At 46.4% G+C, this 20,222-nt stretch overlaps 1 protein-coding gene across 6 annotated transcripts in view; it reads right to left on the minus strand.

Annotated features, from left to right (window-relative positions):
* Wdr33 (WD repeat domain 33) overlaps positions 1–20,222 on the minus strand; it is a 236,654-nt gene that overhangs the window by 55,107 nt on the left and 161,325 nt on the right. For all 6 annotated transcript variants that reach the window (XM_075686980.1, XM_075686982.1, XM_075686977.1 and 3 more), the window contains 2 exons: positions 19,229–19,321; positions 8,379–8,678 (listed from right to left, as the gene is read on the minus strand). In XM_075686980.1, coding sequence (XP_075543095.1) covers positions 8,379–8,678; positions 19,229–19,321 — 393 coding nt within the window. The remainder of the gene's footprint in view (positions 1–8,378; positions 8,679–19,228; positions 19,322–20,222) is intronic.

The following is a 20,222-nucleotide window of genomic DNA, read 5'->3' on the forward strand; positions in this document are numbered from 1 at the left end:
CAAGCCGATGTTGCTGCAATTCATGTTTTCCAAAGTGTTAAATTATTTCTACAAGAACAGCTCTGTGTTTTTGTAATTTCCTGTCCAATTGCTTTGGTCAGTGACCAATCAAGCGCGTTCCCCTCCTTCCCCCCCGGCCAAGCCAAGTTAGGTTCTCGAAAGCGAAACGCTTTTCAGGTTATCTACCAAGATGACATTTCCAAATTCCCTGAGCTTTTCAGGTTTTCCCTGAGAGCCTATGCAAAATTCCCTGACACCATGTTGCCTAATGCTGTCACTCTCTAGTAAGGACGTTAAAAAATAAACGACTTAATCCAGTTTGAATAGTAAGGAGTAGTGCTTTATTCAAAAATAGAACAGAAGGGAAGTGTTAGCAAAATGCACTGCAAATAAGATATCTTCGAAAAAATGGTAAAACCCATTGCCAATCGAGTCAAACATTTTCAAATATGAACAAAAAGCAGATGCATATAAAAGCAAATAGTTTCGAATATGAGCTATCTATATGATAGCAAGTGCACTGGTATGAGGCCTGAAGATTATCACAAGTGGGATTCTCTCTCAGCAGCTGGAAAGTCAACCTCAACTGTCTTGACATACACTCAGCCCACGCACAATGCCTCAGTGTTGCATTTCACTGCTTTAAAGAGTCTATTTTGGTTTGGATAAGGGACACCTGCATCTCGGCGTCAGCCAACACTTTGTTTTTGAGCTCAAGCTCCTTCAAAGAAGCGGTGGCACACTTCCTTTCCCATTGATTCCTCGATGTGTCGATCCTTCCTGTTCTTGTCCTTCTGCTGTGCATTTGCCCCTTAGACCATATGAAGCATCCTCTTGGTCAGTTGTACAGTCAACGTCTGATTTTTCGGACTCCCTAGGGGCCGCGAAAACGTCTGAAAAAATGAATGCTTGTCTTTTACTGCCCTTAAGGGCTCAAATCGCCACAGGCTCATCCTGCTGTACACTTACTTAGATAAGGCCTGCCAGTACACTTACTAGGCATATCGGTGCTCGTGCTGTGACAGGAGACGGCGGGTGCACGCGTGTATAATTATGGAATACATACTGTGTCCCATGACAATTGCCCCTTCCTACTGTTAGGTTTCGCCGCAATACTTCGCGATGCTTCACCGCGTAACATTGCTGTATTGAGGCGAAGCTGACTTTTGAAAACCGGCATTATGCAACACGCCATGCTTTTCGATTTTCGAAGCCATTGGCGAATTCTTTCAATGAAAAACACGGCACTCAACTGCAAGAAACTTAAGATAATAGTTCTGCTGAAACCTGCAAGGTGGAGAGCAGTAATTAATAAAGGGAAAATCAGACAACTACCCGCTTGTACAAATTGCTACAAAGGAAACGCATACGGACTCCTCGAAATTTCGAGTAAACCATATAGGTTTCCTTTGTAGCAATTGCTACAAAGGAAAGGAAGGGGCACAATGCCTGCCTACAATGAGTAGGCAGGCGTTGTGCCCCTTCTGGTGGCAGTTGCCAGCCTGCTCCTCGCTTTCCCTTTCCTGTTAAGTGTATATGCGTTAAAAACAAATAATAATAATAATAAGTGCTACAAACGGGTGGATGTCTGATTTTCCCATTATTAATTACTTCTCTCCACCTTGCGGGCTTCCGCAGAACTATTATCTCAAACTCTTGCCTTTGCTTCGAGTTGTCGACAAATTCAACTTCACCCTGCCATCTGCCTGGTTAGCTCAGATGGTAGAGCAGCTGACATAGACAGGCGGTGGTCCCGAGTTCGAGTCCCGGACCAGGAAGAATTTTTCTTCAACTGTGTAGCTTTTCTTTCGACGAACCTGTATGGGTTCCTTTGTAACAATTGCTACAAATGGGTGGATGTCTATTAAGCAAGAAGCTTAATAGCGAATGTTGAAGGAGCTTGGCCTAGCGCTGCTGCGGTGGTGGCTGCGGCTGCCAGCAGATCTGCGTGCGAGAGCACCGGTTTGAAATGGCAAGATAATCAATATGGCAGCGGTGGTGGTTTTGATTAATGTCATTTCAGACCTGCTTATGCATCGACTTTAGGGGTACATGGTGGCGCCTCGAAGCCGTCCGAATTATCGGGCATGTACCAAAAATCGGGTGTCCAGAAAATCGGTCGTTCACTGGCACCTCCTCCAGTCGACAACATGGCCTCAAAAACGATATGTTACAATTCCCCTCTGTTACTCGAGTCAACGTTACTGCGACTTTTATTCCCTTTCAATAACGTTATAGCTAATTCTCCCTTATATAGGCACAGATTCCCCGAGTTTTCCCTGCGTATTTCCAGATTAGGCAAACTCTCTGAGAATTCCCAGTTGGTAGACACCCTGCTTTTACAAGTGAAACACAATTCAGTGTGTTGCTGCAGCCATGGGTGTGCTAATATTGCACTGCTGGCACCCATTTATGGCACAACTATAGTCGATGGCGTTTTGTATATCACAGGGATACCACACAACTCTGGGTACTTGCAAACTCACATGCATATAGCGGCAAGTGCGCTGCGATGCATTGTGGGACGCACGGGACGCTTGTTAGTGTGGAGCTTTTTAGTATGCATAGAACAAAGTGCAAGTGTCTAATAATACAGTTGCACCCGTTTAGAATGAACTCGATAGTTCCATAGTTCCACGAAAAGTGGTCGTTATACCAGTAGTTCAATACCATATTTACTCGCATAATGATCGCACTTTTTTGTCAGAAAAATTGACGCAAATTCAGGGGTGTGATCATTATGCGAATTAAATTTTCCGCGAAAAGAAAAAAAAAATTTTTCCGTCCCATGTTTGCTGCGGGATGCGGGTGCGGGACACCAAAACAAAAATGGCGGCCGGCGGAGCAAGCTGAAAGCCGAAAGCGATTTGTTTTTTCTTCTCGTGAGTACATTACGTGCATTGAAACAGTTTCTTTCATATCGGTGATGAATAATATCGTTAATATCGGCAAGTTTGCGGCAACAACGTAGCCGTGTCCACTTTGAGGGGACAGAAACAGATGGGTGCGCTTAGCTGCCAGTGACATAGAAACGCACGGCCGGCGTGCTGCGGAAACTGCGGCATCTGCCTTCACTACTATCCTAATACGGCATGTTTCTGCTACGGGTGGGCGAATATCTTAGCTGTGTTACAAGCGTCGGCATATGAATAGGGTACACTTTTTAACATATCAGTGTAAACGTGGCTACTATCATTGCCGCTCGCAATTTGTTACGTGCGCACGAGTGCAGATGAAAAGAATCGAAAGACGCCTTTTTTGTTTTTGTTGACCACCATTATAAAGCCTACCCATAATAAAGGCAAGTTTGGTCGTACCTCTTTTTGTCATGGAAGTGCGGAAAGTGATGAAAGTAATGAAATGAGGCATCTACCGTATTTACACGATTGTAAGTCGACTCGAATGTAAGTCGACCCCCCCATATCGCTTGATCGTAAAAAAAAAAACAAAAAAACCCGAGGGCGCATTCGATAACGAAAATTTATTAGTAGCTGACATGGTCATTGGACTACTCGTCTTCACTAGTGCTGCCATTGTCATCATTGCTGCGGTCCCACAGCGGGTCGTGGTCCAGCGACATTTCAAATTTGGCAAACGACCGCACCAGGACATCTTGCAGAACAGCAGCCCACGCCAAATGCACCCAACCACACGCAGCCGTCAGGGAGGCTATTTTGACAGGTCCGCTTGGCGTAATTTCGCAGTCTTCTGGCGCCAGCCACTCGTTGTACTCACGGCGGAGCAGAACCTTAAAATTAAGGCGGAGGTCCGGGCTTATTTCATGACCACGTCGCACTTCACTGGCAGGGACCGATCATGCATTTCAGCGACGTACGCCGCAAGCTTAGCCTACAGCTCCGGAAAGCGCCCATACTTCGGCAAGTGGGACATTTCTCACCTGCCGTCACACAGGTGAAAATTTCGCTTCGCTGCAGTCGCCACTCTCGCACCACCCGTTTAGAAACATCGAAATTGCGGCCCGCTGCGCAGTGATTTGTTTGTTCGGCGTAAAGGATGGCAGCCCTTTTGAACGGTGCTGTGAACTAGTGCGGAAAGATTAGTGGGCCTGCAGCACTCATGACGACTGGGGAAGCGTAGAAGTAGCACGTAGCCGAAGTGGAGTGCGTCAAGAAGTTAGTCAAACCAATAGCAATGCCTTTAAACAGAGAAAGAGAAACCCGCGAGCGGTGTCTGCTCTTCCATGAACTACCGATACTCTCCGCAAGCGCCGCCGTTCTGAGGGTGCTGCCGCAAATGGGAACAGCGGCGCTTTTGTCAACTATCGACACCCCCCCCCCCCCCCCACGAGTGTTGCATGCAGTGTAAGCCTCTCAAAAATGTTGAAAAACCCTTTCGAAAAGCGAACAAACACGCGGGATAGCTAAATGATACGGGTAGGGCCATAGAGCAAACATAAAATTGTAACTACGTTGTAGCTCTCGTTGGTATGGCTTTTATGGCGGGGCCATGTTTTGGTTTCGATTGTAAGTCGACCCCCCAACTTCAGACTTTCAAATTTTAAAAACGGGGTCGACTTACAATCGTGTAAATACGGTATCTATTAAGAATGTTTGGTGCTTGCAGACCGCTTGGCTTGTCTTGAAGAGTCGTTCGTGTAGCATTCGAAAGATGGTAAGCGCGATCATTATTAGCTAGACTTGGCACACGACATATTGCTGCGGCAAGTTCGGGGTGCGATCATTACAAGGGAAATAAAAAAAATCTAATTTTGACGACAAAATTCAGGGGTGCGATCACTACGAGTGATCGCACCCTACGAATATGAATATACCGTATTTACTAGCACCCGTAGTGCGAGTAAATACGGTATATGTGGACTTGCCCTTGAAAATGCTGACAAATTAGCCGCACCAACGTTGGCATCAGCAGTTATGATTCAGCAACTCTCAGGTCCGAAAATGTATTCTCAGTGCCATTTTTCTTCCTGGAGCGTTCCCACACCTAACTGCAAATTTCCAGTAGAAATGTCCAGTGCTGTTGACACTCTTTTTGACACATTTTGCCTTTCTCACCAGTTTAGAACTGTGCAACTTGCAGCATATTTTGCCCAAGTTACTTCAATCACATCAAACACTTTTCAACCAATTTTTGGCCCACTCCCTTTTATTCAATGAATGATTTTTGTTAGTTGCCACCATATGAAGCCAACAGCCAAGGAAAGCCATGGGGGGAATTATTTGTTGTGTTTAAATTTAAGTTTACAATATGATAGGCTAAAGTGAAATGAAATTGCATGAAAAAACAATTTGCTGCTGGTGGGGGCCAAACCCACAAACTCCACATTATATGTGCCTTGCACTACCAATTGTGCTACGGCTGCAATGATTCTCATATAACATTCTTGAGTACAGTAAAACCTTGTTCATACATTTGGGAACGAAACACGAGAAAAACATACTAACCAGGAAAACGTACGATCCGAAGTAAATAAAAAATTTGACAGGCTCCACTATTGTTGACGTCTAAGTAATGCAAAGCGTCGCACGGATCGTTGCGGCACAAGAAGCCAACATGCGTTGAGCTGATGGTGCTCCGGCAGCCCGAGATGAGTTTTGTTGTTTTCCTATTGCGTGATGTTTCAAGAGAGCGATGGCAAACCGAAACAAAATTGAGCTGGTGGGTGATGCAGGATCTCGCTAACTGAATGTGGTGCCTACATCACTCCGCCTGCAGCAGGGAACGGCGGCGCGTTTGGATTATTGATAACTAAGAGTGTGCAGTACGCTAACAGTGGCACTACACACAAGGTGCTGTAAAAAAGGTAGGTTAAGACGCTTATCGCAATAGGTTTGGTGGCAATAGGTGTGAATGCAGCATGCAACAAATTGGGTGGAGATTTGCTGGTACCCGAATAAACTGTGCGTGCCGTGGTTTTCGCATGAGACGGGCGGGCGGGCGAGTATTGTGGTGAAGTTGCCATGACAGGCAGTTATATACTGTTCTCGACCGCACGTGCATCACATATTTTCTTGTTTACATGGGATGTAGCGGATGGAAAACGTATCATACGATTGCAGTTTGGCGACGTACTGAACATTGGTGCCAAAAAGTTTTGTTTTCTGGGGACATATGAATCGGCAAAAAATGAGCGTAACTCTATTGCGTAAATTTTTGCTGTCTCGATTGGGAACGTTGGCACCAGGAAAACGTGTGTAACGGGAACGTATCAACGAGGTTCTACTGTATTTACGTACTGTATGTATTCGAATCTAGGCTGATAGCTCTTTTCAAACTTTAGGGTTGGCTTAGATTCAAGGATTTTAAGAAATTCACGAGTTCGTAATTAAAAATTATAAATATGGTGCATAGCTAGTGCCATCTAGAAAAGTCAGTATTGCAGCCGCTATTAGCCTTGCCAGTAGCCAACTGAAGCACACGAGCCGCACGAGCAAGATCACTATTTTGATCTGTGTCGTATCAGCGTGTGGCATTGCCCATAGCATGGTGTTCCCGTAATGGCAACAAACAGGCAATGCCACTAAAGCGCCGTTTTCAAATGAAAAGTTGTGCTACCCAGAGAGGCATCGTCAACGTTCAAGCCGGGCAGAACTACAGCATCGATGAGGAAAAATGTCCGTAGTTGGAGGGGTAACGGGGGACGCTTTTTGCGTGTGCCGCAACGAGGCGATGACAGCGATAAGGAAGTGGCGTTCCTGTAATGCCACCAAACAGGCGATGCCACTATAGCGCCATTTTTAAATGATAAGTTGTGCTAGCCGCAGAGGCATCGTCAACGTTCAAGCCAGGCAGAACTACGGCATCGATGAGAAAAAAATGTCCGTCGTTGGAGGGGTAACGGCGGACGCTTTTTGCGTGTGCTGCAACGAGGAGATGACAGCGATAAGGAAGCGACGTTCCCGTAATGGTACCAAACAGGCGATGCCACTAGAGCGCCATTTTCAAATGATAAGTTGTGCTAGCCGCAAAGGCATCGTCAACGTTCAAGCCGGGCAGAACTTTGGCATTGATGAGAAAAAATGTCCGTCGTTGGAGGGGTAACGGGGGACGCTTTTTGCGTGTGCCGCAACGAGGAGATGACAGCGATAAGGAAGTGGCGTTCCTGTAATGCCACCAAACAGGCGATGCCACTATAGCGCCATTTTCAAATGATCAGTTGTGCTAGCCGCAGAGGCATCGTCAACGTTCAAGCCAAGTAGAACTACAGCATCGATGAGAAAAAATGTCCATTGTTGGAGGGGTAACGGGGGACGCTTTTTGCGTGTGCCGCAACGAGGAGATGACAGCGATAAGGAAGTGGCGTTCCCATAATGCCACCAAACAGGCGATGCCACTATAGCGCCATTTTCAAATGATCAATTGTGCTAGCCGCAGAGGCATCGTCAACATTCAAGCCAAGCAGAACTACAGCATCGATGAGAAAAAATTTCCATCGTTGGAGGGGTAACGGCGGACGCTTTTTGCGTGTGCTGCAACGAGGAGATGACAGCGATAAGGAAAACCTTACGGAGGTGTACCTTATTCGCGATCTTTTGAGCCAATCGTTATGGCAGGGCTACGAGATACCATCTTTTATTTTACAAGTGCCGTTCCCGTAATGGTACCAAACAGGCGATGCCACTATAGCGCCATTTTCAAATGAAAAGTTGTGCTAGCCGCAAAGGCATCGTCAACGTTCAAGCCGGGCAGAACTATGGCATCGATGAGAAAAAATGTTCGTCGTTGGAGGGGTAACGGCGGACGCTTTTTGCGTGTGCTGCAACGAGGAGATGACAGCAATAAGGAAGTGGTGTTCCTGTAATGGCACCAAACAGGCGATTCCACTATAGCGCCATTTTCAAATGAAAAGTGCTAGCCGCAGAGGCATCGTCAACGTTCAAGCCAGGCAGAACTTCGGCATCGATGAGAAAAAATGTCCATCGTTGGAGGGCTAACCGGACACTTCTTGCGTGTGCCGCAACGAGGAGATGACAGTGATAAGGAAGATAAGCATGTGATAACAGAGAGCAGCTATTCACTGAGATCACGCCGTGTTTCGATGCATGCGAGCCGTGCCATACTGTCTGCGCATGCATGGGTGCAAGCGTGCATGTGGTCTGGCTGGCGGCGACGATGACGTAGAGTGAGCTCAGCATGCTCATATTAAATAAATGCTGTTTTCATTGTGTGAATGCTGTCCTCACTTTTTTGTTCGGCTTACATTCGAGGTAAGCTTTCTATTTTTTGTGGTTTCGGACATTTGGGGGTCGGCTTAGAATTGTGGCCAGCCTAGATTCGAGTAAATACGGTATGCATACAACACCTGACCAGGGGTATGTTAGACAGCATCACTTAGGGCCATGCATACTTTTGTGGTTGAGGGCACATGAGAAGTAAATAAAGGAGCAAACTGCACGCACCACCCTCTTGCTGCTGCTGGGCGAGGCTCGGAGAGGGCACCCCTGCCCCATCCGTGGGTGGAGGTGCCAGCAGCAGGGGCTGTTTGTTCTCCATCCACTGCTGCTGGAAGTGCTTCGGAATGGGCTTGGAAAACGGGGTGCGCTTGTGTCGGCCACCCCCACCACCACCCGAGTGGCTCTCGTGCACCTCTTCGCCAAAGTCCAGGCCCGGAATGGAGCCACCCAGTTCCCGGCCACCACCGCCACCAAAGTCCTTCCGGCCACCGCCTCCAGCACTGGGCATGGCTTGAGTCTGCACATCTGCAAGCATGTGGCACATACCATATCTATAAGTTCAAGACATTGCAATTAATAGCCATAAATGTTTCAAAAGGAGCTTTAGAACCTATTCGCTATGCTAAATTTCAAGCTACCAGCAACAGCACTTAGTTATTTTTTATTGGGTTGCTTAGTGTTTTTTCTTCTCTCTCTCTCTCTCTCTCTATATGTATATATATATATATATATTGTTGCAGGAAGAAAGCAGGTCCACGAGTGTAAAATAATGTATATTTACAACTGGCGTATATGGCGTTCAGGCAACTGCCAGACTTCGTCTTCGTCTAGTCCAATCCAACTTCTTTGTTCCCTTTACCCCAACATCACCCTCCCGGTGGAGTAGCTCCGTCCCGGTGCAAATTATAAAGCCTCACTTAATGGGGGGACATAGGGCTTAAGCCTGGCGATGTGAACAAAATCGCTGGTGACGTTGCGATGCACTGAAGGCTGACTGAATGAGGCGATCTCGTATGTCACGTCGGACAGTTGGCGTAAGATCTGGTATGGACCAGAATACCAGGAAAGTAGTTTTTCCGACAAGCCGACGCGACGTGAAGGTGTCCAGAGAAGGACAAGGGAACCAGGTGAAAAATGGTAGTCTCGGTGCCGAAGGTCGTAGCGTCGCTTTTGAGAAGCTTACGAGACTGTGAGGCGATGACGGGCGACATCTCGGGCCTGGGCGGCTAAGTCAATAGCATCGCGAGTGTAACCAGTGCTGGGTGAGTGTACTGCGAAGCAACGTGTCAAAGGGCAAGGTGGGGTCGCGGCCATACAAAAGGTAAAATGGTGAAAATCTGGCAGTGTCGTGACGGGATGAGTTGTATGCGAAAGTGATGTATGGTAAAGCGACGTCCCAGTCACAGTGATTGTCGGAAACGTACATGGCCAGCATTTCAGTTAGCGTGCGGTTGAGTCGCTAGGTGAGGCCGTTCGTTTGAGGGTGGTACGCGGTAGCAATCTGGTGTTCTGTTGCGCAGGAGCAGAGCAGGTCATCGACGACCTTCGATAAAAAGTAGTGGCCGCGATCCGTCAGCAACTGGCGAGGGGCGCTGTGGTGCAGGATGACGTTGTATAGCAAGAAGTCTGCGACATCTGTAGCACAGCTGGTTGGTAGCGCTCGCGTGATGGCATATCTCGTGGCATAATCGGTTGCTACAGCAATCCATTTGTTGCCTTTGATAGAAATCGGAAAGGGGCCCAGGAGGTCTAGGCCCACACGAAAGAAAGGCTCTGTGGGGGTATCGAATGGTTGAAGCAAGCCAGCAGCAGGCGTAGCAGGCGCCTTCCGGCGCTGACACAGGTCGCAAGAAGTGACATAAGGGCGCACAGAGCGATAAATGCCGGGCCAGAAGAAGCGGCGCCGCAGGCGGTCGTATGTACGAGTGATGCCCAGATGTCCAGCAGTAGGAGCGTCGTGAAGTTGCTGGAGCACGGCTAGCCGAAGGTGCTTGGGAACAACTCGGAGGAGCTCTGGGCCGTCAGGACGAATGCTACGATGGTATAAAGTTCCATCGCGCAAGGTGAACATGCAGAAGGACGGGTCATTGGGCGAGCAGCTTAGGCATTCCATAAGTGTTCGAATAACAGGATCTTTGCGCTGCTCGTCGCCAACATCGAGGAATTCGGAGATGGATAGAACACTGATGTCCAAGTCTGCATCGGTGTCGTCTGGTTGATCCACGGGATTGCGGGACAGGCAGTCAGCGTCTTTATGCAGGCGCCCTGACTTATACATAATAGAATATGTATATTCCTGTAGACGCAATGCCCAACGTGCAAGTCGTCCAGTTGGGTCCTTCAAAGAGGAGAGCCAGCAGGGGGCGTGATGATCGGTTACGACGCAGAAGCTCCGACCGAAAAGGTACGGCCGGAATTTCGCGACCGCCCATACGAGCGCGAGACATTCTCTCTCGGTAATGGAGTAATTTCGCTCGGGCATAGAAAGAAGGCAGCTAGCGTAAGCGATGACACGGTCTTGGCCCTGTTGACGCTGAGCGAGGACAGCGCCGATGCCATGACCACTCGCATCAGTTCATGCTTCAGTGGGCGCAGAAGGGTCAAAGTGTGACAGAATTGGGGAAGTTGTAAGCCGCTCAATCAGGGTAGAAAAGGCTTTCTCCTGCAGAGGTCCCCAAGAGAAAGAGACGTCTTTCTTATGAAGGTCAGTGAGAGGGTGAGCGATGTTGGCAAAATTTTTCACAAATCGTCGGTAATAAGAGCATAAGACCATAAAACTACGGACATCGTTTGTTGAACAAGGTACAGGAAAATTTCGCATGGCGTGAACTTTCGGTGGATCAGGCTGGATTCCGGCGGCGTTTACGAGATGGCCGAGCATGTTAGTTTCACGGCAACCGAAATGGCACTTGGAGGAGTTTAGCTGAAGGCCAGCCCTGCGAAACACGGAGAGTATGGTTGTGAGGCGCCGCAGGTGGCTCTCAAAGTTCGGCGAAAACACAATCACATCGTCGAGGTAACAGAGGCATGTAGACCACTTCAAGCCGCACAAGAGAGAGTCCATCATGCGCTCGAATGTAGCTGGCACATTGCATAATCCAAACGGCATGACTTTAATTTGGTACAGACCGTCCGGTGTGACGAAGGCGGTTTTCTCGCAGTCCAGCTCATCGATACTAATCTGCCAATAGCCGGAGCAGAGGTCAATTGACGAAAAGTATTGGGATCCATGAAGGCAGTCAAGAGCATCACAAATCCGCGGCAGGGGATAAACATCCTTCTTTGTTATCCTGTTGAGGTGACGGTAGTCAACGCAGAAGCGCCACGAGTTGCCTTTTTTCTTTACCAAGACAACCGGTGATGCCCACGGGCTACTGGAAGGTTCAATGATGTTTTTGTCCATCATCCTGTCTACTTCTTTCTGTATGATGGCCCTTTCTGTTGCGGAGACACGATATGGCCGCCTATGAATGGGGCTGGCGTCACCGGTGTTGATGCGATGCGTGACATCAGATGTCTGGCCAAGTGGACGGTCGTCCAAATCAAAGATGTCCCGAAAAGATGACAGGAGGTGACGAAGAGCTGTTGTTTGCTCGGAAGGAAGGTCAGGGGCGATCATCTTAGAAACATCGTCCGCAGGCGTCGAGTACGGAGGAGTGGGTGACCAAGGTCCGTTGGTATTGAGGAAGGATTCAGAGGTCGAAGAAGAAATCTCAAATTCTTCCAAAGGAGTGATATGCGCTATGGCGATACCGTGTGGCAGCACATGCAACGAAAATCCAAAATTGAGGATGGGCACGCGAGCGCAGTTTTCGCGGATCCGGATTAAGGTGCTCGGTAGGGCAATATTGCGCGACAAAACCACGTCAGTAAGCGGTGACACGACCTACTCGCCATCAGGTACGGGAGGACAGGACGTCAGGAGGACATTTGTAGCTGCTTGTGGAGACAGCCTTGCAAACTCAGCAGAACATAAGCGGTGTGAAACACAAGTTGTTGCGTCGGCAGGAAGCGGCAGATCCAACTGTACAACACCTGCGGAGCAGTCAATTTGGGCAGGGTGTTTCGAAAGGAAGTCAAGGCCAAGAATTAGGTCATGTGGACAGGGTTCAAGGACGATAAATAGAACAACGGCATAATGTCCCCCAATGGTCACACGTGCTCTGCACATTCCAAGGACAGGTGAAGTACTCCCATCGGCGACTCGCACAGTGCACGGTACGGCGGGTGTCAGAACCTTTATTAGCCTTCGGCGGAGAGCAGCTGGATCTTGGTGGAGCACTGTTGGCATTGATGTTCCTAGTCGGCGTATAGGATGAGAAAGTACGATTGTCTGGTACTTGGCGGCAGTGACTCGGAGACGACCACCGAGGAGGCGACGACCAATGGTTGCGGCAATGACAGGCGATGTGTCCAATACCGGAACAATTAAAACAGATAGGTTTATCATCCGCTGTGCGCCAGTCAGCTGGGTTGCGACGAGGGGGCGGAAAGCTTTGCGTCTGGGAGCGAGCGGCCGGAGACATCTGGTAGGTGTTTGTATGGCGGACCAAGCAGAGAGATGGAATGCCCAAACTTGCTATTTCCTCCTGAACGACCGCTTGTATAAGGGAGATAGCGGGCACGCTTTCGCGACAGTCAGAACGGACTGGAGCCAGAGCCATGGCCTCAAGCTCACGGCCAACGATGTGCGTGATTTCTTCCGGTCCTGTGGGCTGAACGAAGCGCGACGGGTCTTCGCAAGAACATGTCGTAGTGGTATTGGGCAATCGGTTGAAAGTCTGAGCGACGCGGCGGCCCTTCGCTTGTTCGAAGTGCCGGCACTCCTTTATAATTGCATCCACAGTGGCACAATCCTTGCACATCCGGAGATTGAAGGCATCGTCTGCAATACCTTTCAATATGTGACCAATCTTGTCTGCCTCGGTCATGTTGTTATCAGCCTTGCGACAGAGGGCCAGCACATCCTGTATGTAGACGACATAGGATTCTGTGGACGTTTGAGCGCGATATGCAAGTTCTTTTTTGCTGCCAGCTGACAACCGACAGGTCTGCCAAACAGGTCTCGCATTTTTTCTTTGCAGACATCCCAGCTCGTTAGATCAGGTTCGTGTGTGTCGTACCATTGCCTCGCAGTTCCTCTTAGGTAAAAATATGACGTTTGCTAGCATCATTGTTGGATCCCACCTGTTGTTGTCGCACGCTCGTTCGTACAACGTAAGCCAGTCCTTGACGTCGGCGTTGTCCATGCCACAAAATGTCCCTGGGTCCTGTGGATGAGTGAGGATGACCGTTGGCACGGGCTGCTGAGGTGTTGTCGCTTGTGTCGGTTGATTTGCCATTGTGGCGGCAGGTAGATGACGTCCGCTGCGAAGTTCCGTGATTGTACCCGGCACCTTCCACCAAAATGTTGCAGGAAGAAAGCAGGCCCACGAGTGTAAAATAACATATATTTACAACTGGCGTATATGGCAATCAGGCAACTGCCAGACTTCGTCTTCGTCTAGTCCAATCTAACTTCTTCGTTCCCTTCACTGTAACAATATATATATATATATATATATATATATATATATATATATATATATATATATATATATATATATATATATATTATGTGTGTGTGTGTGTGTGTGTAAAACCATTTTAGTAATCTTTTTCCACGAGCCCCATTTTCTGCTGCTTCTTTTAGTCTCTCTTTCAGAGAGACGATAGCTCACTAGTCTCCAGTGGAGTAGATTATCCCCCCCTCCCTCGCCGCCCTTTGCCGTCCCAGGCCCCTTCCAAGAAAAAACACACTGTCGGCTGACACATGGCACTACCACACATTCTCTCACCGAAGGTGAATAGCAACCCTTTATTTTCAATTGTACACCCTCGCCGCTAACACACCCTCGGTTGTTGCCTCACCCACCTGCTTGACCCCCTCTCCCCTTTACAAAAGGCCTGCCTATATATTGTGGGGATGCACGACTCTCACGTGTCCCCAGATATGTTGTTTTCCCGCATAGCTCCCGTGTCCCGTAATCCGGCTTCGCCGCGTGGCCTGATGCCTGCGGCAGTCGGTCTGGTTGAAGTACAGTACGAGAGATGGCGCGAGTGTTGGTTGCTAACGCTAACGGCGGGGTTACTTGGGCGCGGAAAGGAGAAGGCTTTCTCTTCGGCTCGAGGTCAGCAAGCAGCGTGGACGTTCTGCGCGTGCGCTGGTCGATGCTTCTGTGAGACCGTCTCACGAGGCTTCGTTCGAACGTGCCATCGTTCGTGTGACCGCGAACACGCGAACGACCAGGCGTTGGTGTCCGGCATGGGGTGAACATATTCGCTCGCTATCCGGTCGCGGTGAGTCGGACTCCTGCAATTTGTCGCGCGCCTATCGGCATGTTTTGTGGATAGGAACTTGGCTAGCAGGCATTGATCTATGAAAGGTGCACCAAATGCCCTTGTGATTGTTTGCACGACTGTGTTGTCGTTCCTTTGTCCCAAGAGCACGGGTGAGAATCCCACAATATACTGTGCCGAGGAAAGCATATGTTGCCTTGAAGAAGACAAGTCCTCTTGTCAAAACATTGGCTCCTGCTTTTACCTTTTCTTGTTTTGCTCAGCATATATAGGTAGCCATTTAACATAGTGTTCATCTACATGGGGAAACACATATCCTGCTCACCTTAAGCCTTTAGAACACCTTCAAAACATAGCAATGAAACTTATGACATTTAGACCACTGCACTGCCATTCCCTGCTTATTTACCAACATCTTTGTATTCTACCCTTTCGGTACTTATTTCAATATAACATATCACTTTTTGTGTTTTGCTTCATTTATCTTGACATACCTAAGGATGTAATTTCTTTGATTTTAAGAAATTACTTTGAGCAATTGTTATAAATTATTGATAAAGAATCTTGATAATTTGTATTTATGGCTCTGTTAGCTTATCATTGTGAAATAACTTTTTCTATGAGCAAGCACAGTTCATTATTTTATTGCTTTATATTTTTATTTTTTATTTATATAACAATCTGTTGTGTATAATCGCGTTTTGGATGCATCCTGCTGCTGTTTGTACCAGTATCTTGTATGCATCGTGAAACTGGAGGTCCCCCAGACAGTTTGAGACCTGCTAATGTACTGCTGAAGATGTATGCTTGTTTCCTCTTCTGCTACAAGTAAACTTGAACTTAACACCGAACGAGCAAAGTGGTGTGTTTTTGCAACCAGTGGTCATAGTGCACTGCTTGCGCATGTGACTAAAAGATAGTGCGTAGCATACAGACAAGCATAAAGATGTACAAATAATATGTGATTTTTTGAAACCTTATATGCACTAGTATAGTTCTGACTTATAAAGTGGTTGTTCATTAGAAAATGTCGCAAGTCAAATATAACTGCACTGCAGAACATGCGGAGTGACACTGTTTATGACTGCACTACTTGCAGAGCTTCCGCAGCTCTGCCTGTTATGTACGAAACGAGTGCCTTTGGCCCTTAGACATTCCAGTGGCAGACAAACAGAAATGTGTGCTGCACCAAGAGTAGCAACAGTAAGACAAAGCTTATGATGACATGAAGTTCTGCAAGGAGCAGAAAGGATGCAACAAAAAGAACAGTACAACAGACAGGTACCATAATGAGTGATATCAACTGGGGAAAAATATAATAACAACATTAGCCTTAAATTAAATTGTGGGGTTTCATGTCCCTGCACAGTGGTTAACAAAAGATGCTGCAGTGGAGAGTTCTGGAATGATTTTGACCAGCTGGGGTAAGGGGGGGACCCACGGGTCTTAGAGACGAAAAAAATTTCAATAAAATAGACTTTCTAAAAATGGTATTCAGGTAGCTGTAGGCAGACTGATTTTATTCCTGTTGCCTACAAACTGTCTAGCAATGCAAATATTTTAATATTTTTGTTGTATCCAATTAAAAAAGCACTTTGTTTATTGCTTTTTGCATTTTTTCGAAGCACTAAATTTGGGCTCCTTGCAGTCTTTTGGCAGCAATGTCTGTGATCAGGGCACCCAGAATCACAATTTTTCTTACAACATGTAGCTAAATTCAATATGCACACAATGGTAGGAGCACAATATCAAATTTAGGTTACGATTTGTTTTTTATAGGCTGTACATTAAATAATAAATTAACCAAATTTTGAACACAGCACTTCAAAGTGGTGTATAAACGTTAACATTTGTCATACCAAAATGTATTCCTACCATTGTGAACCTGATTCTTCCTAGTGTTTACCTATGTGCCTAAAGCAATATTTTGTTGTGTATTCTTTGCTACATTGTTATAGGAAACAATAAGTTATTTTTAATTAACTTTGAAACTAATTGGCTCATTATACAAATGAATTGAAATCAGTATAAATAGCCAAACGATACTGCCCAGTTTCATAAAATTTGGTAAAGGAGGCTTTAAAGAAGGCTTCAATATCCACTTTGGTTTTGCCGCACTATTGACAACAATTTTTTGTGATGCCTGTCTTTCTTTTTCTTTTTGTGCAATGGAAAGCTTACTGGTCAGAGTGGCCAAGTCTACAGTGGTAACACGCAAGAAGCATGCAGGAAACATTGATAGGCAAGTGCTATGGTGGGAACCTGACGGAAACTGTGGCCCTAGCTCTAAGAAAGTAACACTTTGTTTACCAAGCTGATGCTCAGGCAATTCATGATTTTCTGTCAAACTGCTTTGTTCACTTAAAGCTGCTCCAAGGCACTGGAGCAGCTGGTTAATCGCTGAAGGCGTGTGGGAAAGGCCACAAACAAGGAAAAGTGCCTTTTTTGTCTCTGTCTTCATTTTTTGTGCTGCTTTAGTTCAGCTCACGCAGGCTTGACCAATGAAGGAACCTGATATGTTGTCTGCCTCATTACTGAAACAAGTGGCCATATATGTCTGTCACATATTCAAAAGAAAGATGTCAGATTACAACAATTATTTTTTTTAAATTTTATTTTCATTTTGCACACAACCAATTTGTCTTTTACTTCATCACTAGATGTTTTGCACTCTCAAGATACACATAGGGTACACTCCTGGACACCTTTCTGTGGCAATGAGGGGAAGGCTATGGAGGCACGGCGTGCACAAGCAAAGCACTTCTGAAAATAGTGCCACATTTTCTTGCACATGAGCTTGAGTTGCGCAAGGCAAAACATATACACCTTATTTAAAACAGCAAAATAAGACAAAACACACCACCAAGTGTCGAAAACTTATTTTCCTGTTTCTTTCTTTCATGTTTGGGCAAATTCGAAACTGCTGCATGGGGAAGCTATGCAGAGATTCAGTATCTATTCCAAGAAACCAAAAGCCAACCAAGAGCGCTGCCACACTGTGCTGAACTACCTGGTGCAGCAACGCCTGTGCAAAAGTTCTGCCCCTGTAGCTTTCCCTTCACTGCTACAGAAGTTGTTCGCGAGTCTAGTCTGCACCTGTCCACATCAGTCGTCTCCGCTACGGGTGTAATTTGTAACTCAGCGCTGCAATCGCTCAGTTATCATGGGAATGACGGTGGTAGTGCATAGATTTGTGTGATCTTCGTGCTTGTGGCTTCAGATGTTTTTCGGCATCACTAACTGCACTTTACCTACCTTTATCATACAAATTTCAAAGCAGTCCTACATTTCTAAACACAAAAGGCAACGATTTTGCACACATGCAGAATTACTTCAAATTGCTGCATTTGTAACGCAATATTTCATTGGAACTGAACAATTTGAAATGTTACAAAGCCACTTGAAGCCAAAAGGACTAAGTTTAGGCAAATCTGTGTGCCGACCATCCTTCCCACGATGGCTGAGCAGCCATGCTTGCAGCTCCCACAGACACTCGCACCAGAGTTGCCTTTAGTAATGTTGTTGTAGGGAGCTCTATGAACCGGACACTGTCAGCACCAAAGGGAGGTGTCCAATTGCAGGATTCGTACAGCACTTATGACTCGAAATTCAAGGACAATTCAAGGATTTCAAGGACGCTGAAAGGCAAAATTAAAGGAGAGGGAAACAAACCTTATTTGTACACATATACCAAAAAATCACGAAATCTCCTTTTTCTTAGGTGCAATTGGTTGATGCTAAGCAGCTGCTGATTTGAGCACACTCTTCAAGCTCTTCAGGTCACTATTCTGTTCCGACTTTCTGACATTGGTGATGTCAGTCACTTTCTTGCATGGTTGTTAGCAATGTCCGACTTAGCAAAATTAATATACTCGATGTGTTAAAGCCAAGTGGCTGAAACTTACTTTCCGCCAAGCATTTTTAGAGCTTAGGGCTCGAAAATGGAACCCAGTGGTTGCGATGTAAACCAATTAGCAAAACAACAAGATGGTGGCAGAGCTTGTTCTCTTGATCTGGCTTTGTCTAGCTCTACAATGGCAACAGTGATATAAATTTAAGCCAGCCTGTCGTTGGTGGCTGTAGACAAGTCACATTGCAATCGTCTAGCGACCCTCTCAAAAGAAGATATTGTCACGTGACTGTGAGCAAAGTGATAAAGATGATGGTGGCTACTGGGGAAAGAAAAAAGACAATTGTAATGATTGTCTTTCCGCTATCTTGGCAGCGCTACAACTTGCTGTAGATAGTTTGTAAATATATTTTCATTTATATCTTTTCCCATGGCATTTTGGTGGAGGTGCAGAGTAAGGAAACTCTGTGCGACAAAAGGGCGCTGGGGGACGAGTAACCACATAGTCACCACCCAGTACACTGGGGCAGCGCACAACGACAATACAGGTCACTCTTGGGCGGCAGACGAACAAACTCGGCCCATGAGCACCGACTCTGGACTGGGTTGGAAACATCTGGTGAAGCGGACTGTTTCCCAATAGACAGTGTCCATGGCATAGCCCCTATGTCGAGTTCATTACTTCGAATGTTCAAAACTCACTCCCAAAGCTAGTTTTCAAGGAAATCAAGGAGAGAATTTATTTTCAAGGAGATTTAAGGGCCCTCGAACCTTGCAATTGTGCAGCACCATTGTGACAACTTCCTGTGGCATTATTTTCAACCAAAATACTAGTCGGGGTGCAAGGTGTCACAAAAGGCGGCACCATTCCAGTGCACATACTCACCGCTCAGAGCTCGCACTGCCTCCAGGGTGCTCTGCTCCAGTCCCATGCCAGGTATGTTAGGCGTGGCCGATGCTGGTGTAGTCGTTGGCTCATCTGGAAAATCGGGCAAGGCTCTCCAGTCACCTACTGAATTTTTCATGGTACATTCATTGTGATCACTGGCTTAATGTATGGCCACTGCAGGACGAACGCATTTATTTATTTATTTATTTATTTATTTATTTATTACAGAAAGCCTGCAGCCCCATACAAGCATTATTCCAGAGGGGAAATGTTGGCAAATTTAAATTACCATAATATCCCGAAAGACAGCCCACCTAAAAAGTAGTGCAAATCGGATGAAAACAGGGTGTGGGCTAACTTTTGGTGTACAATAAAGGAAAGTTAAAAAAAAATACATTGTAGCCAAAGGTTGTAAAGGATTGTTTATAATGCCCTTCTTCAGCCTTCCTCAAAACCTTCAAGAAAACAGTCACTATCCCTGTTGCACAAAATGTTAATGATGTCGTGACGCGCATGGTCGGACATTCATTTCATTTCATTTATTTTTTCCCTTAAAGGCCCGAAGGCATTACATAAGGGGGGAGCAAAATCAAGGTCAAAGAGAAAGAATAACTTGACAAAAGAGAACAGTAACAAAAAAAAAGAGTATGTAACAGTTAAATGTTCTTGTCACGCGTATACAATGCAAAGTAAAATTCACGGGATTGAAACACGAGAGAAAAAAAAATATAGATATCTATATGAAACACTCAATTAATACACGAGAAAAATACAGTGAAAAAGGCATCACATGGAAAAACAAGTAAAAATAAAAAATAATCAGCAGTTCAGAGTGCCGAATCGAATATGACAGGAACCTTTTGCCCTCATGAAAAATGGTCATGCCGCCGTTTTTATCTACTTTCTGCCAGGGGCACCATTGCAGCAAAGATGACTGTCCTTCACAGTCAGCACTGTTCCTTGTCTCTGCCAGTAGTTAACTGACCCAGTT

The sequence above is a fragment of the Dermacentor variabilis genome, chromosome 3 (assembly GCF_050947875.1).
Source record: "Dermacentor variabilis isolate Ectoservices chromosome 3, ASM5094787v1, whole genome shotgun sequence".
NCBI classification, from domain to species: Eukaryota; Metazoa; Arthropoda; class Arachnida; order Ixodida; family Ixodidae; genus Dermacentor; species Dermacentor variabilis.